Here is a 26240-nt window from a genome sequence, read left to right as displayed (position 1 = left end):
CTTGGTGACTCTTGCAAGAGCTTGGCAGAAAGGGCTTACTCCAGTCTTGAGAAAAACAGACAATGAGCTGGAGAGTGTGGGCAACACAAAGTGTCTGCTTTTGTAGAAAATGGTCCAATTTTTTAAGTAATTCAAGGGCTGCCAAGTTCTCAGGGTGAGTAAACTGCTGAAACGCTACAGTGAGTTGGGATTCTAATGCTATTAAGCTCAAGCACTCAACTGCAAAAATCCCACGGCTCTGGATTCATTTATCTGACCCCTAACCCTTTTCTATGCCTCAAAATATGCAAGAGAAATCACTATTAACTTACAGGATAAGTTCACCCAAAAATGTAAATTATGTCATTAATTACTCACCCTCATGTAATTCCAAACCTGCAAGACCTTTGTTCATCTTCAGAACACAAATTAAGTATTTTTGATGAAATCCAAAAGCTTTCTGACTCTCCACAGACAGCAATGTATCTACCACTTTAATTTTATTAATTTGAATTTTATGAAGCTACAAAAATTATTTTTGTGCACAAAGAAAACAGAAATAATGACTTTATCCAACAATTGGATTTACAGGTTTGGAATGACATGAGGGTGAGTAATTAATGACAGAATTTGCATTCATGGTTGAACTATATCTTTAACATAATCCCTGTAAGTGGTCAGTTTCTCTTTTAATTAAATTGTTTTATTACATTTTGGATATAAAGCCCTACTTAGTGCAAGCTGTCTACTTTTTGGTACATGTACAATGTCTTTGCAGCATCTTGATATTACCAATTACACATGATTTTACACTTTATTAATATAGTGTAAACTATGGTTTGAGCAATATAATTAACAGATTTTGCAGTTCCCATTGCCAACATTGCCAAAAGTTACTAGCATAAATTAGCTTTACATCATGCTTTACATTTTTTTTTAAAGAGTGTGATTAATAACTTTAATTCCAGTGTCTCTATAATAAATTAACACTGAAAATAGGGCTGCATGATATATCGAAATTATTGAAATATTGCAAATGTATAATATCATGATATGCATATCGCAACGGCCTGCGATATTTAAATAATTGTATTAATAGGCTACTTAAATCAAAATGTTGCAAAAGGTCACAATTTTAGTTAAATGCATACAGAATAGAATAGCTTGACGTTAAAAAGAGTTATTAAGTGCAAAAAGTAGCAGAAAACTACTCTTTGCCATCTCGTCTTGCAGTTTGATTCACCCCTGAAGTGCGCGCCCAAGCCGCATCTCGCACAGCTTATTTTCAGCTCTTCTGCACACGTGCAAAGAGCACATGCGCGCACACACACACACACACACACACACACAGAGACACATTTCAGACGGTATGCGAACACCGAGTTGATTCGTCTTTCCCATTTCCTTAAGTATGAACAGACACATACACACAGAATTGTCAATAGTACCCATTTCGACAATCATTCTTGTAATTGCAGTCAGTTATGTTTTAAATGAATGTAAACAGCTGAGAAAGAAATTGGATGTGTATCATTACACTGTATCTGTGAAGTCAGATTTAAAGGGATAGCAGCCTATAAATTTGTTCTGCTGAATATGTCACTAATGTTAATCAAACAACAAAACACCTATAACAAAGATTAATCTCAATTTAATTCATACAGTGAACACAATGCAGTGCTATTTTACACTTAATTATTAAATTTCTGTACTCAAATACTATTGTTTATTTTATCAATGCTTGCAAATTGTTCTTTCAACAAATTGGTTATATAATTTTAATTTTTAAATATTTTGAAATATAATAGATATTTATATCTTAAGCAATATCTTTTCGCATATAGAATATCACATTTTAATAAGGTATTATGTAATGCATTTTTTTCAATATCACACAGCCCTAACTGAAACATAGCTGATTTTCTTTTTTTAGTTGTACTATATCTAAACACTTCAAAATTCAAAAGTTTAAAATGGTTGGGCTTTTACATGCCAATATATTAATCCACAATCATTAACAATACAGCTATCAACATATCATAAACAATATATATATATATATATATATATATATATGAACTGGATATCTGAAGAAAATATATGTAAAATAATATATGCAATATATATAGTCTTGCCACTCAGAAATTATATCTGCAATATTATGCAGTATATACAGACCATTTTGTAATGAAAAGAAATATCAGTGGGCAAGTCAAGTGATCCCTTTAATCCAAGCCATGTATGTTAAATTACTCCCCGCAGCCTCAATCCACAAATTAATTCTGACTCATTGTTTCCTTATTCTCACCAGCTCAATTTCAAAAGTTAGAATTTCTTCTGATTCCCAATTATAGACCATTAATATCCCCTTGGCACACTATGAATTCCAATAAAATCTTAAAATAAAAAGAAAGAAAAAAAACAAACACACACACACACACACACACAAGGAATTAACCCCATACCTGGCAAACACTTCTATGACTATTATGGTGTTGGTCAATCACGCAGAAGTAAAGGCAAACAAAAGCATAAAGCACAGGGTAGTCTCTTTCATCCTCTCCTCTCCTGAACACACAACCACATTACCATTCTTCCCAGATCAGTCTTATCACAGCTAAACACATAGAAACAGGATACCACCCAGCTTCAACAGGCCTGTAATTGGCTTGTTATATCATGAGGATCATCACTCACTTTCATGGTGGCGGGAACAGGACAGGAGAGAGAGGAGGAATAAACAGAATACGGGTAGGAAAACATGAAGTGAGCACTGAGCCACGGCTTTTTGAATGGATATGCATCTCCTGATGCATATTAAAAATAATTCGAAAAAAAGTAAAAGAAAGGTAAGGAAACTATTTAATTCTCAGATGTTCAAATCTCAGACGTTTCTCCAAAATAATTTAGATTATGATTGTCAGGCAGTAAGGGTATAGAGTTATGAAAAAAAATTGGTTTCATAAAAATGCGTACCCCTGTGCACTTTTTATGCAACACCATTTTTATGTACCTTACTGCACATTTCACCACAGTTTCAATGACAAATGGCCCTAAAACACAGGTTCAATTTGTGAGCCCTGGCACGTTTTTATAACGTTGAAATATCTATGTATTGCTGTGTTTTTATTATGTTGCTTCTGGAATTTATTGCAGCGGTTCAGAATCCAAATATTTGGGGACTGTTAGTGCTAAAAGTTAATGCTTGTTTTGTAAATATGCCTTACACCAATCCCAACCCTAAACATTCCCGATATAAAATCCAATAGATATGAAACAAGATATGTGCGATGCTAACGTTCAAAAAACATCAGTTTTCAAATTTCCCAGCATGTTAATATTGTTTTGAAGTCATGTAATTGTGTTAAAATCATGCTTTATTAATCGAAACTGTGTAAATTTGTATGAAAAGGAATTAAAGGTGTCTGAGTTTTATTGCCTAGTGTTCATTTATTTTGGAAACTGCAGTGATGCACTTATTGGTACATATTTCGCGTCTAACTAAAAAGTACATTTATGCCATGAGACCAGGTAGCATAAAAATTTATATGCTCAGATCATTTGGCCGTGGCTCAATTTGATTTAAGCTCATGACAAAATACTTGGTTTTTGACAACAAAGGCTGGTTTTTGACAGATCTGAGCACAGCCTAAGACATTTTAAGAGTATATATGAACCATGTAAAAGGAGATTTAATCCATTACACAAATAAGATACTGAATAGATCTTATTTGTTATTTTTCTTTCCTCTTAATGATTTCAAAGTCAATAGCTAGAAAACAAAACCCAGTAAAAGGGAGGGTGAATATATTTCACAGAAAGTTTTGGGAGCAAAGTCTCTCTCAAAATGAAGACATTGCCTCAGTAGCATAACTCAGAGTGCATAATCTCATTAAAAAGATTTTTATGATAACACAGTTTAGACCAACTATGCAGAGAGACTTCAGAGGCTCTCTGGGGAAACTCATTTACATTTTCAGTTTCGCTCTAAAACAGGAAACTTGTTCTTTTTCTAAAAGGTCGTTTCACCATTTTTTCTTTTTTTGTTGTTATGGTTTTTGTTTTTTAGTTGTGTTGAGAAACCCCCCAGCGTAGACACAGTATCATGTCACTGTATAATTCACCATTTAGATTCAACACATCAATACTGCTAATATTTGAAAGGACAAAACACACTTTTAAGGTATCAGATTCCCCATAAATTAAAGTTATTACTATTTATGTAATAACTGTTTTTTTTTTTTTTTACTATACAAGTATGAGCTCAACACTATATATGCTATTAAAAGCTATATCCATCTACATGTGTTTGTGATTATAGGGTTTGGTTCTTGGCCGCCACCAATGCTTTATAAATGATTCAGTGATGAAATGGAAGAGCTCTGTCTCTTGGAGAGTGCGTTGGACAGAAACAAAGGAAATCTGTGTCTATACAAAATCAGAAAATACAGAAAATCTATACCATTCTATACCATACTATATAAGCCATAAAAGCATGATGCATCAAATAAATCATACACACAAACACAAAAGCATGTTTTTTCATACTATTCATTAATGTATCAGGCTGGATAAAAATATACAAAAAAAAAAAAAAAAACATGAAAGTGAGATGCATGATTTGTGTGCTCTATTACTTCTATATATTGCTACTGCTATATGTCTTTTTAAGTCATACAATAGCTTTGATTAAGATAAATAAATCTATCATATGAACAGAACATAGTACAAAACACTTAGAATATAGTACACACATCATGTCGATCACTTTTGAAGTTTGACTTTTTGTCTGTTTTGGAGCTGGGCTGTATAACACATCATATACTTTAGTTGTATAAGAGAGCAGATCTGAGAGAACGCATGTAAATTAACAATGGCCAACAGCATTTATTCCAAAACATGATGGTATATGCTTACTCATTAAAACAGAGATCAGGCTGGTTAATTTTCTAACAGTGATGACAAACTGACTGTATCTAGAAGGACGTGAGTCCCATTAGCTTTGTGACCACAGAAATCTTACAGAGCTATTCTCAGAGGGGGTGTTTATGACCTTTAAAAACCACAAACACATTCTACTACGACAGACAGAGCAAGAGAAAGAGTCAGCATCCAGCACACTGGTAAAATGATGGCGTATAAATCTTTGCCCTCTTCCTCTCACAGCTTGGATTTAAATTTTTTATGACAGAGGTGTGCTGGAATGGACCTGATCGCCAATTGCTGGTCTGCACTCTACATTATTCACTAGCCCCTCTTATAGCTGACTTCATTTATGTTGACAAAGTACTTGAAGGGTGATTCTTGTCTTCTAGTACTTCCCAGATTTCCTGCGTTTCTGTCCACCGCACTCTCCAAGAGACAGACGCTGACAGAGCTCTTCCATTTCATCACTGAATCATTCATAAAGCATTGGTGGCAGCCAAGAACCAAACCCTGCTATAATCACAAACACATGTACACGGATATACTGCCTGCTCATAATCTATGATATATGGACCTGTCGTTTTTGTCCCTTACTTGACCCTTGACTGCACGTGAATGTGTATTAAATTGAAATCAGTCTATCAAATTTGATGACAGCTCTCAGTGCTCAGTCAGTTGGAGTTCTGTTTAAAGGAACAGCTCACTCAGAAATGAAATTCGGCCATCATTCACTCACCCTCATGTCATTCCAAACCAGTATGACTTTCCTTCTGATCTTCCATTGTGTTCTACATAAAAAAATACATATTTTGAGAAATAAACTGGAAGGCAAAAACGATTCCATGTTCTGACCTTCATTACATGGATCAATTTATTTTTTTTAATATCTGTATTCTTTACATTTTTGTATGTGGAAAACATACGAAGATACTTTGAAAAATATTTGTTAATATAGTCAAAATGTTCCCATGTTGTTTCGGACCCCACTAAATTTCATTATGTGGACCAAAAAAGCCTCCTTATAATATAATAGAAGAAAGAAAGTGATACAGGTTTGTAGCAACATGAGGTTGAACTATCCCACAGAGTTAGTATAGATGTTATACAGAGCACTGATGTACTTTTCCAGTTACCAGAGAGCATGCACTGCCCTTCCCAGATATCCTCCCTGTGGCAATGATGTCAGAGGCTGAGAGGACGGGTCTTACCTCTGCCATGGGCACTCCCTCCGGGGGACGGCAATGCAGCACAATCATGCCCTTGATTGGCACTTCCTTCCCTTGAGGATCCTGCTCGAAGTTCTTGCGGAGGTCTGTTTGAAAAGATAAGAGACAGCTGTCACAGCGGGAAGAGTCAGAGCCGATATTTGGCCTATCTACGCCAATCGCTTTCATCACTCCATATCCTGCTCTATCTATGCCCCCTGCCCTTCGTTTTGGCAACCTTGGAAAGGCAGGGCAAGAGAGCAGGAGAGTGCAGGCATTCTCAACGGTGCTCTGGCCATCTGCTAGAGTTGCAGGTGTCATGGGTTCAGTTCATTTGGACATTTCTGCCTCATCCCCACTGTGCTTGTACAGCAATGAATTATTATTTTTTTGTTCTACTGCACACTGGAAATTATTTCAATCTGAAGAAAGGAAAAATACAAAATGTCCAAATCTATGTTACCAATATTAAAGTAAAATAAAAAAGTAGTTATTTGATAACTACTTAATAATAACTTGATAATGATAATGAATGATTATTATTATAATAACAGCAAATCAAAAATCAAGATGTCAATAGACTACAAAATGTATTAATTATTTTTTTGGCAATAATATCAATAATTAAATTTTTTTATATGCTTTTAGTTTTAAAGCATTTAGGGCACTGTTTAATGAAAGGAATTCAAAAAAAGGAAATACATAAAGTACAAGGTAATACATAAAACCGATTTTCTCACAGCAGTACAGCTGTGTTTATATCAAATTTCAATTGTAGGTCATATTTTATGCATTTCAATGTTTGTTTTTTTCTAAATCATTTTTAGAAATAGAAAGATCATATTGAAAAGTAAAAAAAAAAAAAAGTTTGAGTAAAAAATATGTATTTTTGAAGCCCATGACCCCAAATATGTTGATCCCACTGTGAGGGACTCCTTTAGTAAAATAAAAAGAAAGCTATAAAAAGACCCACTGAAACTTTGTGTAAGTATAATTTTTTTTTAATTTAACAGTTAGGGCTTTCAATACAAAGAACATAACAAAAATAACCCCAATACAATAAAATAACCATTGAATATTCTCATAATTTCCAAAAGCAGTCTTTGCAAATTTAATAATATAATATAAAAAAATTTGGTTGGACAGTCTTAAAAATATATTTTGTATTCTTTTCCCACTTGCAGACCACTGGGGGTCCCTTGAGCTAACATACTCACAGGCTATCCTCACTGTGGCCTTACGGCTCTTCGATGTTCCTAGGTGACTCCAGGCCACACACAGGCACCAGTAGTCTTCTGGACCATGGAAATCCTCCACCTGCTGCCTGGTAACATTGATCGTCACTTCACGGATTTTCAGCCCTATATAGTAAGAAACACAAAGCACAAACATCGGAATTGACTTCAGGTCAATGACCATTAAGTATTGATTTTCAGTGTTTGGTCACTTCAGTCAGCGTCCTTAATGGCAATTGACTGTAAGAATATACACTGGGTGTCAGAAGGATGAAAGGGTACCAGAGCTCAGTCAATTCTGAGACTGAAGTTTAAAAATATCTTATGCATTGTTATATATATAAAAATCTTCATGACCAGTGAAAAATGTAATGGCCTCGGGTTGCGTTTCCCTTCACGAGCTGCCCTACATAACTCCAGTTTCATGTCTCTCTGCTCAAAGTTTTTAAATGCATTACTGATAAAAACCTTTTTTCCCCTCTCCCTCTCCCAGGAGGTCCTTCCTTGTTGTCTGTGCCACAGATCGTTAGCAAGATGAAAATAGCTAGCTGAAGTTGCATTAGCCTAAAAGCACAAGAGCCAGGAACGCTTGTTACCCCTGAGGCTTCATTTAACAATTATTTTCAGATGAGATGGTCACAACCTTAACCTTTCAAACTGTCAAAATCTACGGCCATTAAAACTGTAGAGATGCAATTTTATGTTCCTAGATTTTCAAAATGTCTAACTTCCCTGCTGTGAGCCTAAGTCACATTTTGCAGGTTTGTTGCATCAGTAAAGGCTTCCACTGTTAATCGGTTTCATCTCCTGTTTCTTCAGAATCTCTACCATACAAACGTAAAAAAAAGAGGATTAGAAGCAATATGCAATATGTTGAGAACTATAATAAACGATTCAGATTGTTTGCTCCTTCACTTGAACTTTCTCTCAGACAAATACTCTGTAATCTGAATTGCTCCTGTATCGTGAGACTCCTAACAACAGTGCCAAGAACTGAACACTTTTACCAGATAAATATCAAATAGACCTGAAAGTGCCTGGTAACTATACAGAGATTACTACTGCGGCTCCAAGGGAAAACGATGGCATGCATTTTATGTAAACAGATCAGTTCTAGAAGGCTCAGCTCATTTTGAAACTATTTTTTTTTTCTTGTGAGATTAGGATGAGCCCCATTGTGGTGGAATAAACAGAAGAACTGATGGTGACACTGTATTCTGAAATTTGCTCTGGAAGATGGCTATAAAGCCCAAACAAACATGTTAGTTCTTGTTTGAAAATGTTACATTTCGTATGCTTAGTTTTACTCTCATAAACTATACAAGTGGACATTATGGCTGTCTATAAAATCTACAATACCGGTTGAATGTTTCGGGAAGGTATGATTGTGTTGGTGCTGTTGTAAAAGAAATTCATATTTGTATTCAGAGAGTATGGAGATAAAAACACCAAACTGATGTATATATCGTTACAAAAGATTTCTATGTAAAACAAATGCTTCTAATATTCTCAAAGTATCTTGGAGAAAAAAAAGAGATGGAAGAGATGCAGAATTTCAGAGAGCATAACAGTAACTGTTGGACTTTAACAGTAACTGTTGGACTGTCAGCGCACAGAAACCTTCTCTGAGCAGCCATCTCTAGATCCATCCCCTTTAAAACACCACTGCTCTAGCCATCAAACACCACTTTTTCAACAAATTCACCACTATCAACAAAGACAATTACTGTTTGATAATAATTTTTTATTTCTTTTTTTTAACCTGCTCAACTGATGGCTACTGCATAGTATATTGTTGTTTTTCAATGTCTCAACTGTGTTTTGAAGCATTTAATGCACACAGTGAGGGAAATGATTATTATTATTGTTTTTGTTGCTCCTTGGGGCAAAAGCCACAAAATTAATCAAGTTATGTATTGATTCTTAACTGGTTTGGTAAATATATTATGTATTGATCCTGAGATCTAGCATCTATATAGAGAATATTTGTTCACAAAATCTGCTATACAAGTAATTTATTGATGAAAAATTAAATGTGCAAAGTCATGCAAAAATTTCAATAGCATATTTTAAGAGATAAAACCAAGTTTGTCAATCAATTCAAGAGCAGTTGAATTACAATTTCAATCATTGCCTGTTGTAGTTATTAACAAACTAATTATTAATTAATATGAAAATTTGTTTAAAAAATAACTAATTATTTTGTGTTCCATAGAAAAAACTCTTGCTCAGAAGAAAGCAGGAAATCTAGTAAATCTCTTTAAAAAAGCAACTAGTCAAATAGTCATTCAGTCGAACCATTTTTTAAATTATCCTATAATTACTCTGTAGGTTTTCCAAAATTCACCTTCCGTCATTATGTGGTTAAGAAAATAAAGTTTCGCTAATGATAACAAATCTTTAATCTTTTTTCTCAGAGCCTGCTGAGATGATGACACACAATGAATGTTGTTCAGACCACACACAGCACTTATGTCTGCTTTAGTAGAATTGGATGTGATGCTACCCTTAATAAATGAGCAGCTCTCAGCCACTGTGGAGAGGAGTCACGGGAGAGCGGGAAGGCGAAACACTAACTTCTCATTTAATCAAGTGCCTTCTTGAATTGGTTTTCTCCCAAAAATGAATGGCACTGCAAATAAAAAAGCAGACCAGAACAGCATGGTGTATCCTGCCTGTCCCACAGGTTTATTGATCATGAAAGCAGACTGCCTTCACTTCTGAGCTGACTCTACATGGTCCTGTTAGTCAGGGGTAAACAAAGCAAGACAGACGCCTGTGTTTCATGGACACTCTGAGAGACACAGACATTATTCATCATTCCCCAGCTGAGATGTTCCATCGACAGCTTATTGTAGGGGGTAAAATTCAGCAGCAGGCAAGAAAATCATGACTAATGATGGCAAAATATGAGTCCTATGTTAATAGGAGGTGGTCTTTCTCTCTTTTAGAAAGTCAAATTCCGGCAGGAATATTGACAGCTGATGGGTGATAGTCCTGAGAGACACAGCTGACAAACTTTCAATTGTCACATCATTTTTACAAAGAAACTACTGTTGACAGCAGAGTGGGAAACTGGTCGTCACTTAAATTCACACATCTTTGCTTAAATTTTCATGGGTGGGCCCCCTCATCACTGGGCTCTTGTGGGAATCAGCAGGGACCTGGAAATACAATGTTGATTTAACATATGGCATTCAGAACTAAATATACACTGCAATCTATTACTCCAAGTTTCTAATTCATCTACAACTGAGTGATTTACTTAACCTACACACCTTAAAAAAAAATTAGGATCTGATTATTCTTGAGGGGAGGTTCTTATTTTGAAAAATAATGTTTGCATTTGAATACAAAATCAAAGTAATTTAAGCCGAATTTTCAAAAGTCTTTAATGTCACATGATCCTTCTGAAATAATTCTAGAATGTTAATTTTGTGCTGAAGAAACTATTCTTACTATTATCATTGTTCAAATCAGTTGGGCTTGATAAAATATGGAATCCATAAAGCATTTTTCATGGTTATTTGATGAATATACAGTTCAAAAGAACTGTGTTTATTTGAAACCATAATCTTTTGGAAGTTTTAAAGCAATCTTTTAAAATGTCAAACATTATAAATCTTCTGTTGCTTCTTATCTTTCCTTTCTGATCTTTTCATCAGTCCATGTGCTCCCTGGAAATCAAACCCAGGAGTTTGACTGCTGTTAACACCTTGCTCTAGGAGGTGAACTACAGGAATTGCAGTCACCCCTATTGGAATAGTGTGATTTCTACACTTCAGAATCTCATTTGCCTTTTGGCAATGACCAAGACGATCAGGAGGAGTCTTAACTATGTCTATGTAACTAATGTAAAAAACATGCAGCAGCAAATTTTGGGTCTCCTTAAAGCTTTATTTAGAGTTAGTTAACCCAGTCTGTCTCAGCTGCAGCATGTGACACTGCTATGACACAATTTAGGGACCAGAAACTGAACAGACGCAGCAACCATTTGAAGCTTTGGCTCAACCAGTATTAGATTTACTAAGTGGAGGCTTCTGTTGCTCTATGTGCAATGGACTGCTAGAGGAAGGTCTTAAAAGAACTGAATGAAGAGCATCAAGACAATAGGTGTGCTCCATCAACAAGACATTAAGCATAAATTGATGCTAAAATAAATGCACCTCAGATCCTAATAAGACATTTAGATCGGTGACACATAGGCCTAGTTTTGACAGCAGAGAATATGAAAAGCAGTACTCAAAGAAGAATCACACTTTCAAGTTCACAATAGCTTCACATCAATCAACAACATTTGCAAGTCACTTTAAATGCGCTTTGATTTACACCGGTTCTTTTCGTAACACTTCACTAGCAAGATTTTAAAGAAAGCTGCTTACATTACATGACAGTAGCCACAGGGAATGAGTTTAGTAGTATTTTAGCGTTTGAACAGACCATGGAGCAGCAGAGACAGTGTAATGTTTCGTTACATGTGATTTCTTCAAAGGCTTCCAGCAATTGATTTTGCAGCTTTTGTTTCCCCTGTTGTAGCAGAGAGAGATTATTTCAGCACCATGGAGAGCGACAACCACTGCAGAACCAGCAAGTGGAGCTGCTGCGGTCATACAGTATTTGTTGTATTGTAAGTCAGATTTTCCAGTTTTTGCTTAGGTGAGAAATTTGGACAGGACAGTAAATTAAATTAAAGTACTTACAATAACTAACGGCAGCTTTGCACCTATACAAACAACGGAACTGAAATGACCTGGGTCGTGTTTCCCGATAACGGTTGATCTTAGTGCTTAATGGCATTTTCTAAGATTAATTTTATGATCCTTAGTTTCCTAAAAATGCATGTATTTTTGTGCACTTACGCAAGTCTTTGACATACTCTTTTCACCATTTTTTCTAGTATTTCCTACATTACATCTTTTATTAATTTTTTTTCTGTCATTTAATTTAGATGTGTATTTCTATTTTTTTCTGCTCTTTATAATTATTTAATTTATAAATTAATAAAAATATAAAGAAAATGAGTCATAAAGTGCACAATAAAGCTCAATCAAATCCTTATATTATAATCACATTGCATTTGAATCAAGTTAAAGGTGTAATCTCCCGATTGTCCTGCAGGTGACTGCATAAATCTGTCATAGATCTACAATGATTTTCAAGTGCTACTTAAGTTACGATGCTTTTGGGAAACAGACCGCAATATTAAGATCAGTCATACGATCATTTTTTTTTTACATACTTCTTAGGCTTACGAAGCTTTTGGGAACTCAGCCCTGAATGACTGGATCTCAAAATAGTTTCAATTGTGATATCAGTGTGACATGCTATACTCTAAATTATGCTTGAGCCTAAACTTTGAGCTCATATGAATTAACAGACCAAAAATTTTACTTTAAGGGCCAGATTTACTAAACAGGGCAAATTATCTTTAGAGTGCAATTCCATGAAAGCGCCGATGAGAGTGAAAATTCTTTGTGTGATTTACTGACAATGTGCATGTGCACATTAAAGAACACAGGCGCAGCCAGATAATTTCCATAATGACAAGCCCAATCTACCAAGAGCAACGCAAATTATCACCTGCTTTAAGAGCTTATTTTTTATGGCATTAAATAATGACACAAATACCAGTAATTTGACAAGCACGCAAACATTGGTAAATCACATTGCATGATTCATTTTAATACTCTCTTCCCATAAATTTTTCACCTAAAAGGGAAACTCCTACAAATGCATATTCTAAAAGGTCATGTGCAAAAATAACTGTGTCCAGGCCTTTTCAGTGCTAATTTTGTGCTTATTATTCATTGTGCGTCTTTAGTAAATCCTGACAATACTATTTTAACACCAAAAGACGGTTTGTGCTGGTGCAAGCTGTTAGTAAATCTGGCCCTTAGAAATCTATTTGTCATATAAAGTAGTAAAATGCCCATTCAAACTAGAAGAAGCCTTAGATTTTTGAGACAAGATAGATTTTAAAATGCAAGTCTTTCAAAAAATATATGAAAATCTTAGGAAATTAAGTTGCACACAAATAAAACAAAAAAAAACAAATTGTCTAAAGCTGTCACTGGTAATTCCAGACAAAATAAATAAATACATTGAAATATGAATAAATTGAAATATAAATAAAATATATAATCAAACTCATGATGTATACATGTATTAATATATGTATAAATACGAACAACAAACAAATGTGAGTGTATTCACATTAATTTAACAAATTTTATCATTATTAGCAGATATTCAAACAAGGAGCTACAACCCGTTGTGCCCTTGAACAGAGTATTTAACCCCAGCTTGCTCCAGGGGGATTGTCCAAATAATAAGAGTTGCTTTGAAAAAAAAAGAAGAAGAGAAAAAAACATCTGTTAAATGACTACTTGCACTCATTACTAATGTTGACTGGATGGGATTTTAAAGGCTGCATTCTTCCCAACAGGTCATTTCTCAACTAACTTCCACAACATTGGTATGACCTCCTCCAAATGACTCATCTCATTATGTGCATGTGTGCGTTCTTGAGCTCAGAGTGGCGAATGTGACACTTTGCTCACGGGGTAGAAGCTTAATCGCACATTAATGTCATCCTCCATCACACGCTCATGTACACCCCACCCGCTCTGCATGGCAGCTCCCTCCAGCGTAACTCCAAATAAATAATTATCATAAGAGTCTACGGCACAAAGTGCTATTAGAGCAATGAAGGAAAGACTTCCTGAATGAACTGAAATAAATATATATATGCACCAATTCAAGGACATGTTCCTTCAAGTTAGATGCTTGCTTTTGCTAAAACTTTAAAGGCAAAGGTTTAGCAAATCTGATTTACACACATAATTAAAGAATTATATCCTTCTTTTGTAAAACAAAACAAAAAAGCTACTGCCCCGTGTTGTGCTCTGGACATGTATGTTGCAGGACGGGTGTTGAGTGTGCAATTGTCTGTGATAATGCTTTTATAGGCCCAGAGAAGAGGAACATCAACACTAAAATGCATCTGTGTTAAGTGAAATGAAGGGTGATGCCCTGTACTTGTACTCTTTCTTTGCCCTTGCCTTGCAGTCAGCTTCCATTTGTTGTATTGCAAAAGTTCTCTCTCTCTTTCTCTTTCCTTCATTTGCAGTCAGTTTCCATCTATTGTAGCGTAAAGGCAAAGAAGCTTTTTTTTTTCTGAGAAGCTGTCGCTAGCAGATGTCAACACCACATCACATGTCAGCTCTGACATATCATAACTATACTCGCAGTGGTCAGCTGGCTCCCTCTTCCATGACAGAAAGCTGGACTGAGCCACGAGAGCTACAAGTGCCCTGAAGCTTTGCTGTGCAGTCAGTGGAAACTGATTCCATCAATATGAGACAGAGGAGAGAAGAAATGAGTATAAATAACAGAAGTGACAAAGTAACAGTACTTTAACTCTAAGATTGTTGTTTAAGAGCACTAGTAGCACTAAAAGAAAATAGTCATGGGTACAATCAAACATGTTTTTAAAATATGTAAATCAGACAAATCAGAAAATGAATAATGTAATAACGAGTAAATGCAGTGCGCTTTATAAATTTAAATGCAATATATTTAAGTAAAAGCAGACTACAACAGAAAGATAATCAAAAATATGTGATGTGGCATATGATAAATTATATCTTTTAGTGCACATAAATGACTTAAACTTTTTTTATTGGTTACAATTTGCTAAGGTTAAAAATTGCTAATAAATAATTACATTTGTTATTTGAGGTTACCTAACGACAACAAATAAATATGTAATAAATACCTAACAAAAAACAAACAAATTAACAAATCCATATGGTGAATTCGACTAAGGTTATTAAGCCACTTTATATTTTAGTAATATTCAAACTAAATATAAAGTAAATATGAACATACCATTATAAACATTAATATTCATCATACAAGTATGCATAATTCTAGACCCTTCATATTTGTATGCCTCACCAAGCTTTTTCAGGCTTTCTCTGTTGACTTGGAAAGGAACAAAACTAGGGAAGCATGATATTGGATTTTTGCCAATATTCAATAATTTTCAGCTCATAAAATAATAATTATTTTATACTAAATATACAATTTGCTGATCATTTTCTCACTGTTTTTTTTCTTCATTGGAACAGATTTTTATCAATTTGGATTTGGATTATTTTTATTATGACATTCATTTTGATTAAGGATTTAATCAAATTAGTTTTGCCAGAAGTGATGTTGGATAGCTTGAGGGAGAGTACATTTTCAATTTTGGTTGAACTATGCCTTTTAAGTGGCAAACACCTCAAATTGTATTCTAGTTCCTAGTTAACTCTCACTCATTCAAATCGCAAGACTCCAGGAACATACTGACTTAATTCCTGATGATAGCAGCCATTAGAATGTGACACTCAATGGCAGAGAAGAAAAGCATGCAGACACAGTGCCAGAGGAAAGATCTTGTCATTGTTAGTTTGTCACTGCTGCCTGGTAGCCAGGAATCAAGGCCTTCACTTCAGGTATGACAGAAACACAGAGCTCATTATCAGGTCTAGGCAGCATCTGCACCCCCTATAGTGTTTGAAACGTGTCTGGATCTGCCTCTTTCTATTTGCCTCTAATCTGTAGACCGAAAGCAAAAGCATCATCTACTTTTTGGTCACATTCAATAGGATTCTCTTTCCACCGGCATTTTTTGTCTTTCTTTTTTTAACCACAATCCACAGGTTATAATCCTAAATGGAGTAGTCTGTGTGCTTATTTGTGTGCTGCTGCATAGAAGTTTCAGCTTGTCATTTATCAGTAAAGGACAATAATAGAGGCACAACGAGCAGCGCGGCAATCGTTTCTTCCTCCTTTGGAAAAATTTTGATAAATGACTTAGCGGAGGAAGATTTTTCATATGATGGTTTTACTCTATAACTGTCCTCATGGGCTGATATTGCAGAGCTTGGAACAAATAAAACCTGAGGTAGTGCTCCAGGATGGGGTTCGACGAACACCTTTGAAAAATTCAGATCTCTTCCCCAGTCAACACTGAAGAATAAAAGGAAAAACATCACAAGCATTTATATATTGTTTCCCAAAGCAGTGTTAATGCTCATGTCGGAAGTAAAGCATGCATCTTGCTGTTTTATCAGTCACTGAAAGGCCAGCATAAACAAGGTGCTTCTCAACTCTTGCTGAGCTACAATTCAACCAAGCAAATTATTTTAGCACCAGGGATGCTCAGTAACTAGTATCATAAAACACATTCATCACCTTAAAGGTTGGATTATTAAGGCATTCAGTACATTAGCAACTGATTTGCTGAGGCAAAAACTGTAAGAGAGCATATAATTAGTTGATGTATTAAACATGTTTCTGTCACTGATTATGGCACTAATATGCAAAAATATTACAAAGCATAGATAAATCTCTCCATTCATGGAATTTAGGCAATCATGGAAATCGCAGCAAATTCTCAAGCACCCTCAATCACACTGTGCCTACAAGCAGGAATAGATGAAGGCATAAACATTGTGCTTCACATTATTAAAGAGAGAAAGAAAGAGAGAGAGAGACAAAAGAGAGAGGAAATATAAAAAAAGAAAATAAACATTTTGGGATAGGTTGTTTTTAAAATAAGCATCTTATGCTTACCAAGGTTGCATCTATTTGATCAAAAATTCTGTATAATATTTTAAAAAACAAAATATTGTGAAATATTTTTATAATCTTACTAACTTTGCCTGTGTGATCAGGGAAGCTGCTTTGACACCATCTTTATTGCATAAAGCACTATCTACCTTTTTTTTTTACACGGAAGCCATTTTCTGTGAATGTGTGAGATTTCTGGTTCATTAGCCACTGTAAGGAAATAACAAGAAGACTAACAAAGTGAAGGTAATGGTAAAACTGTCTGCACTACAAACCAATGTGTTCATATTTAAAATAATACATTAAAATAAAACACACCAGCAATATCAAGCAGCAAAATATATATAGCCTTGACGAGCATAAGAGACAAACTTTTAAAAGACAGTGTACATATAGGAAATCAGTTGCTTTGAACTACAGTCAATTACAGTTTTGTGGTCATTATTCAAAATCTGACTGCAGTCAGAATCAAGTATTTCATAGACCCATGTAAGAATGATTATTATAGTAAAATGGATTGGTCTATATGCTAACATATGGTCTATAAAACTGACACTAATTGAGGACAGTTTTCAGGATCCTTCTCATTAAATTGTCTAATTTTTAAAGTGTCTTCGTATAATGGCTACTGTAGGCATATTAACTGTTCCCACCAATTCTAAAACAGACACAGAAAATGGTTTGACAGCCGAAGTGTTTGCAGTATGATTGTGGTGTAATAGGATCTTTATCTGCAATAAAACACTGACATTTATGACATGAGTAAATTAATAATAAAGTAAACTTTCTGCCATTACAAACATGTTCTGTCACATCCCTATTGGTGCCTGCTCCAATTTGATATCAGTCTTAGAAAAATATCAGCTGATGCACCATGGGAAAACTTTAAATGAATTAGATTAAGATACACATTTGAGCTGATCAACAGTGTCACCCATTTGTTTGTTTATGAAGGAGAAAATCAGCTATATTTATCAGCTATAAACATGACAGCCCCTTCTGCTGTCCTTCTGTCGACTGTTTTCTGTTCCCAACATAATTAAAAACAAAACTGACTCCATGATCTTAATTTGTTGCCACAAATGCAAACGAAATCCCCCAAAATAAAGTAAGAAATTATAATTCCAATAGGTTTGGACTGGTACCTCTCGATCTTCACCTGGTCTAAACTCAAGGGCAATGTGTTGCTGCTTATCTGGATGGCTGGTAAATAAGAGATCTTATCTTCTGCTCGCGATGACATTGAAGACCCATGCTCTAATCGATAAAATCCAATTCTTTGTAGATCTGTGGCTCTGATTAGCGTCTCTCTAATCCAATCCCCGTTTTTGTCATCCATTATGGTGGCATGGTGGGGCGCTATAAAGGATGTCGTAATTGCTGGTTATGAGTTTAGCACTGATGTAAAGCTGGCAATGTGATTGACCGAACGGAGACTTCCTCTGGCTCTTCTAATTGCAAATCCACTTGGGCCCAGACTGATACATTTCATCGCCTTGGCAACCCTGCAGGCAGTGAACCTGGTAATGGGGGAAGTATATTCTCAGGGGAGGAAATTACTGATCTCCATATTGAAGCTGGACAGAGCAAAAAAGGAGCAGGGAATGGTGAGCAACTTGTCCTAAAAAACTGTTGTAAATGTATTGTACAACAGATAGTGAGCTAGATAAAGGAACACAACTTTCAGTGGAATGAGGATGAGACATCCAGAACCTATCTTCATTTATGACCACTGAACCTGACTTGTATTTGTAATGATGATGTGTCCTTGGAGGGCAATAGTATGATGAATCTGTGTGTGATGAAAATGCTCAAGGGTGCAGAAATAGGGGCAAGAAAACATGTTGCAAAGTCTTTAGCATGTATGTACAGTATCGCAATGAAAAATAGATCGGCAAGCAGATAATCTGTGATAAATCGGTAGAAGTCACCTCATGCTTTACTGTGGATAAAAGACAGGAGAAATGCATGGTGCAGCCTTCCAGACCAATTTCTGAGCATATAATCGATGCAAAAGCACAAACTGAGCCATTTTGTTTTGGAAATGCATTTACAGAATGTGACAAGTGACAGGCAAGTTTGCCTAAACTTCTCTGACATTTCCCATACATCGACGGGAAAATAATTTGTTGTGATTTTTCATTTTCCCATTATCATGCCCACAACAATTTCACAGCACAGCAATCACACAGTAATGAACTTCCAGAAGCAATTAAGAGGATCTTTCTGGGACATAGCCTTCATGTGGAGGAAACCACCTATGTGGACTAATCATAGTGTGCTTCTGAGAAGATAGTGGATTAGGCTTTTATTTTTGGGAAATACAAAAGATGGAATCCTCTAATCAATGCACAGTCAAATGTGAACCTCTGACAGTTCCTGTAATTCAGCCTTAACTGTACTGGACCTTACTGTAGCTGGCAAGTTGCCAAGGAAACATGTAATGAATGTTACAGAACTTTCAAAAAAAAAAAACAATCCGACAATCCATAGCTGATATTTTATCTATATTTTGATACATTTTATTCATATTTTTGGGAAAAGAAAATATTTGTTTATTTTAGCACTGGTCAGTGCACACTGAATTATTTATTTTCAACCAAAATCTAGGCTCAGATCAGGCAAAAAATGCAACTGTGCAAATCGCAGACACCTAGTGAAGCCGAATGAGAAACAATTGAGAAAAAAGACTGCAATGCATTGCAGTTCTGAACCACGACTATAGCCATGGTAACCAAAAAAAATCTCCATATTATTGTATCATGACAGATGTTGATATAATATCACAATGCCATATCACCCCAACCGTGAACTTATTTATTCATGAGAATATCACAATGAGCATCGAAATTTCTCGTGTAACACAGTCTAACTGGGAAATAACCATCTGTAGTGTGAAAATGGCGATAAATTATGAAGCAATTTATGGAATAAACTTCTATATAACAGTGAATAAAGTTAACAAAATTTACCAACAGACCAATTTCATCATATTTATTCTTGTCTTTTTTAGATAGCACTTTCATAATAGAACAAAGAAAAAAACAGATCAGAAAAACTACAGGAGGCAACGAGAAAAAGGATCAATTAGGGATCTAATAGATCTAATGTATTTACACCAAATGCAAATTTAATTATTTAAGTGAGTAGATTACAATCAAAATCAATGCAAAGATGTGAATAGAGGTGAATTCGTGCCATGTGACTGGATGACATGTCTTACCAGTGTTTTGATCCATGTACTCTTGTGAGGTATGTTGGTTCTGATGGACCCATTCCCCATTACATTTGAAGAAGATCTGCAGGGCAGGAGTTGCTCGACAGCGCAACTTGATTGGGTTGTTTTTGATAATGTAAGCATCCTCAGGCTCTTGCAGGAAGTGAGGTAACGTCCCACCAACTGATGACAGAGAATCGGCAAGGGCGTCACTGACGGTTCCTGTGAAATCAATGAACACATGTAAAAAACAAGCACACTTCTCTAAGACATGTACTAAGAATTTAAACCATGACATCTTATTTTTTATGGCCATTTGTTAGATCTATGCACACCCCAGATACATAATTTTCCTTGTGCCTTGTACATACAATTATTTGCTAAAAAATAAAAAATACTTCCACAATCATAACTAAATGTGGTCTGCATTTAATACAGCTTCAGGGTTGTAAATATGGTGCTTTTCCTCTGGGAGTGTTCTGAGCTTCCCATTGATTTTAAACCGTGTGCCAAAGATACAATTCCGCTAAAACAATTCAAGCCATTTTCTACTTTAAAAACGCATTAGCTTTCCCTGAGTGCTTTTGTGATGAAAAGAATAAAAGAATTAGCGATGGAAGAGAGTGCGACTGATTGCTTTGTGTTTGACTGATGAGCTAAAATGCATCTTAGTGCAGAAAAAAGTGAGAATGCTCTTCCTTATGCCTGGTGTGTTTTATTTTTCTTTCTTTCTGCCATCCTTCATTTTAATGGAAGGAAGACTAAAATAGCAGACAGGTCGACAGAGACAGAGACAAGAGAAATAAAACAGATAAAGAGGTGTAAAGGATGAAGGGAATTAAGAGAGATTTTATTTGGAGATATTCGAATGAATACCATTTTAATAATTGTAATTGCCTACACCATCTCTGAAACTCTGGAATAAAACACTCCACCCATGAGAGACCGGCCATATACTGCGAAGTCTGTCAGATGTGTAAAATCCCATGAAAGCCATTAAACTAGCAGCTAATTCAGCTCTGCCCACTGAAATCTAATAGACTTTCATTTTTTACCTCCTCCCACATTTGCTGTCATGTGAAATGAATAAAGAATGTATGCATACACACACACACCCACACACACTGAAAGCAGTTAACTGCTTTTTTTTGTAACTCATACTCAATTCATATTCTCTTTTAATATTGATAATGCAGAAGAACAGGCATTTCTAAAAATATGTAATATACAACAATAAAACAGTCAAGTAATATTCCACAATTTAACTTCTTACTGTATTTTTGATCATATAAATGCAGCCAAAGGGGCATAAATGACCATTTAAAAACAATAAATAATACCCTAAACTGAATACAAACTTAATTATAACACGAGACAGACAGTACATTTAAAAAAATTCTAATATCAATCAATAACTAATTAATATAGTACAGATACATCATGCTTCCCTAGTGCAAAAAAACTACAGAAATGATCAGACTATCATTGGTAGTGCAGACAGTAACCAACTATTTCATATTTCATACAGCTGGATATGACCTCATAGTCAGCTGCTAAGTGAATCACTGTAGACTGACCTACTGACCTCCAGCAATTGAATTGCCATTACTGTGTACAGCTCCACTCAAGTATCATCTGTCTAGATTGTTTGTAAAGAAATTTAGTGTTACAATTGCCTCCGGTCTCCCCCAGTCAACTATTAGCAGACTTATAACTACTATATTCCCCTCATCTTCCATGGTTTTCTTGACAAGCTTTTAAGAGGGGCAAAATTGCTGGAGAGTGGACGATGCTTAAAACAAAACATGCCAACAGCACTTTGACCTATGATTAAAAATCATTCGGTTATATATACAAAATATATTCTGGTTATAGAAAAAAAGCTTCGAAGAAGCACCAGAGAAACAAATGTTATCATTCAGAGTTATATTCCCAGGTGTGATACCTAGTTCACGGAGAAGTGCATTCTGGGCAGAATCACCAAGTGGAAAAGCAAAGACACACTAGGGATGTCAGGATAATGTCACAGATCACCCCATGGGTAAGGAGGCAACAGCATGACATCTTAGATGCACGATATTACACTGGGTTTCAAAGTTCAAGGTACAAAACATGGAGCTCACTCTAAATAATTCAAAATGAAATGTTACTCTGCCTCTGCAGATGTTTGCTGGCTGTCTCACGGTGGACAGAAATTTGTCTTGGTTGCACAGAGCACCAAGGATAGACAGATTGCCTGGAAAACAACACAGAATTACATCAGCATATTTAACTTCCAATTCTTAACAATTTCTGGTTATTTTGTCACCTTTGACTAAAATCTCAGCTTCCTCATGGAGAGGGCGATAAGACCATGGGTGATCAACTTCGGTGTAAAAATAAGTTCTCTGCTGTTTTCTCGGTTCAGTATAGGAGCAAAAACAGCGCACAATTTTAGAAAGTATCACAGCTCAAGCCTTTTTCTGTTCATTCTATGCATAATCACTTCCAAAAGTTTGGTTGGGAAAACATGGACTTTAACAAAACAGGCATGCAGCTTCAATCCCATGCCATCAGGTCACTTCCATTGTGCAAAACCATGAATATCCTCTGTTTTGTACTACCGAGACAAAGGAAGAAAGAAGGACACAATCCTGCTGTGCAGGTGGGTGACAAGATGAAAATTGTATCATGAGCAGAATACGACGACTTCACTTCCCTCTGCTACGGAGGGTCAGTGGTAGAAAAGGCAGCCGCAACCTTTTGGACAGAATTCATTATTCTTCCTTGTAGATCTGCCAATCTTTAAAGCCCATGTATTATTTAAAGCACATGCATTGCCCTGCTGAATTAGCTTGTTTTCCATTCATGCAAATGTCTGCCCTTAACATTGCATGGTATTTCTCTAATTTGAATTGTACTATTAGAAGTACAGTTCCCTATGAGTAGTCTTGTCCTTCCTTTACCAGCAAAAATTCCCAACATCCGTTTCACACATTTCAGTGATGAAGAGAAGGAGCAACCTGAAATGACTCCAGATCCATCTGCCATCTGTTGCTGTGAAGAGAGTCTAAACTTTATTTCACCCAAACGGCCTTGTAATGAATTAAACATGAATCATACACAGCATCTTACTAAACTTCAGCAAAAATTATGATGAAAATAATAATAACATTAAGAAAATATTTTGAGAGATTTACAAGCCATTAGCAGCGATTATGCTGGAAAGAACAAACAGATGCATATAGGAATTATTCTAATAAAGTAAATGGAACACAAGGTGAAGGTTAAAGCTATTTCTTATCAGCATGTTTATGTTTTTGACCTCTTGCTCTTTTAACTAATTGCAAACCTGTATTGATCTAACCTGTATTGATCTATACAATACTGTTACCATCAATATATTAGTTACACAGCGTGGCTTAAAAATGCCCTTTTACAATATGGGTCAGTAGGTGAACAAGCAAGATCACTTTGTACTTTAACTTTGTCAGCGTATATTTAAGCAATTTCATGACTAGTGACTGCTGCTGGTTCTGCAATGAAGGAAAATGCATTTTAAAGTGACAATTCACCCCCTTATTTGCCTATTCACCCTCAATGTTGTTGCTGTCTATTTTTTCTTCTTCAATGAAAAACAAAATAAATGATTTCAGTCTATTTCTCACACAAAATCTTTGCATGGTGCATTTTTGTTATTTGTATGGGAAAATCCCATGAAGATGGGTAAATAATGTGTAACTATCCCTCATCTTCCAGACCGAGTTCAAAGGGAAAACAACAATACAGTCGACCATCATAAAACACACCCATTTATAAACACCTTCCCATGTTCAAATTCAATGAGGAAAAGTAATGAAGTATAAAAGAATGAGAGGACGGTGTAGAGGTTAATGGGCCTGTGCACATCTCTAACTGGTTTTGAGTTCTCAGAGTGCTAATTGTTGGCCTTATCCTTTTAGCAGTGCCTGCACACTTACTGCAATAAAAGGTAATGGATAATTGGAACAATCCATACTCTATAAAAACAGCAGAGCCAATTCTTTCGGCTCCTCCTATGACAGATGAGCATAAACGCAAGTCCTAATGACTCTAACAAGCAAGCCACCAATAAGTCATTCATATTCTCATTATGCTAGTTAATTTTACACTCTCTGCAATGAATGTCCATTGTCTGTCCAATAGTTAGCAGACAGAAAACAGGTAGAGTTAAATAATATACTAATCCAGGTGATTCAATAATGTACTTTTCAGTAAAGACTGTAAAAAAACTGCATAATGATGTGTGCTTATCACACTCTTAGAAAAACTTCAAACCCTGAGGTGAGACAGCATCACGCCAGCTCCCTAGAGCTCTAGGTGTTGTTTCTTAAGTGATGTTTCTTTTGTGCAGTTTTTCACTCTTTCAACTCATCTCTCAGTTCATTACATTTCGATGATATCATCTATTATGATTGTTAAATGGCAGCGTTGGCTGTCCCTAGTGAATTTCAGCATTTAAGAAAGTGATGACTTTGTTATCTTTTCCTGATTAGCGGGATTTCTGTTTAAACTCTGCCCTATTCTCCACGACATAATCAAGGTTGTTCTTAATTGTTGTTTTAGGCTGATTCATAAGACTCATAATATTTTCCAACCATTTTCTTTATCTTAATTTATTTCATCCACCAAAAAAGGCTAATAATCATGAACAATTGTTAGATTAGCAAATTAGCATATAAGAATGATTTATGGAAAATCATGTTATTCTGAAAACTGGAGATATGGCTGCTAAAATTTAACAAGAATAAAATTCTACAAAAATGTAATTTAAAAATATTTTCCAAAAAAAAAGACAAAGACAAAATCTTATTAATTTCAAACTTCAGAATAGAATATACATGCATAGCAAAATCTGTTATACATCTATATGTATAGTAACCTAAATGTTTTTTCTGTTTTTCTTCTGTACAAACAAACTCAAAATGTTAATCAATCATGCTTGAATTCAGCCATTATGAGTCAGTGCAACACTCAACCTCTAGTTCTAATAATCTCATAAAGCACATTTCCAAATAGCTCATAATGTGTCAGAAATTCCCATGTCAGCTATTTTGGCCTCTCTGGCTTCCTGTAATGAAAGTGCATAGAAAGTAGCTTGGCTTGTGAAAGTGGGTTACATGGAAATGCATTTGACATCCATCAGTCCTCATCACCAAGTAGCCACCTGATGTAGTTACACATCACTGTTTCAGCACATGCTCCAAAAGCTCCTGCCCTTTAAAACCATGTACTTTACTTTCACACCAAAGCCTCTCATGGATTTCTGAAGAGGGTTTGACACGAGAGGAGGAGAGTGTGTGTACAAGTGAGCATGTGGGGGTTACATGGCGAGGACTCTGTTGGATTTCAACAAGCTGAGAATTTTAAGGCAGGAGTGTCAGAAAGTGTCAAGATAATCCCATCTAAGGTGAAGGGATGAGTGTGAGAGGAAGAGAAAGGAAGTGTGAGAAGAGAGGAAGTGAGAAAGAGTTGGAAAGGGAGGGAGGCTTTTGGGTTATAATAATTGAAGTTTCAACTATCCCTCCTTCTGTTCATTCAATCACGTACACACACACAATGGGTCTCATTCATGAAACACGAGCAGAACGAATTTTTGTGTAAATCGCGTGTAAAGTGGTTTTGGCGTAAATTTTCGGATTCATTAAAACGTTCGTATTTTCCAAATGTTAGTTGGTACGAAAGAAATCTACACCTGCTCCCAGCCACGCCTAAATAGTGCGTTTAACGTCTGAACGTTTTGCTCATTAATACGGCTGCATTTTAATTCACCTTAATCTGGTACATATATACACAGAATTTTGAAAAAAATATTATATATATTAATTACATACGGTTTTTCTTTTAACTTTTTATTATGAGAGCCAGTAGCTAATAGGATCTGTAATATGCTGCCAAACTTCCTTTTTTAGGACCTGATACGCCACTTGTATGCTTGAAAATAAAATGTGGCATTTTGAATGAACTTTTGATAATAAAACTTCAATTTCTGCAGCTGAGAAATGTTTCTTTTTCAGTCGCTTTTGAGAAGACATGTTG

At 35.5% G+C, this 26240-nt stretch overlaps 1 protein-coding gene across 3 annotated transcripts in view; it reads right to left on the bottom strand.

Annotated features, from left to right (window-relative positions):
* unc5db (unc-5 netrin receptor Db) overlaps positions 1-26240 on the bottom strand; it is a 114409-nt gene that overhangs the window by 33608 nt on the left and 54561 nt on the right. For all 3 annotated transcript variants that reach the window (XM_026211770.1, XM_026211772.1, XM_026211771.1), the window contains exons 2-4: positions 20190-20405; positions 7328-7471; positions 6114-6217 (exon numbers count right to left, since the gene is read on the bottom strand). In XM_026211770.1, coding sequence (XP_026067555.1) covers positions 6114-6217; positions 7328-7471; positions 20190-20405 — 464 coding nt within the window. The remainder of the gene's footprint in view (positions 1-6113; positions 6218-7327; positions 7472-20189; positions 20406-26240) is intronic.

The sequence above is a fragment of the Carassius auratus genome, chromosome 30 (genome assembly GCF_003368295.1).
Source record: "Carassius auratus strain Wakin chromosome 30, ASM336829v1, whole genome shotgun sequence".
Taxonomy (NCBI): Eukaryota; Metazoa; Chordata; class Actinopteri; order Cypriniformes; family Cyprinidae; genus Carassius; species Carassius auratus.
Note: the sequence above shows the minus strand (reverse complement) of the source record. Positions and strands in the feature narration are given on the sequence as shown.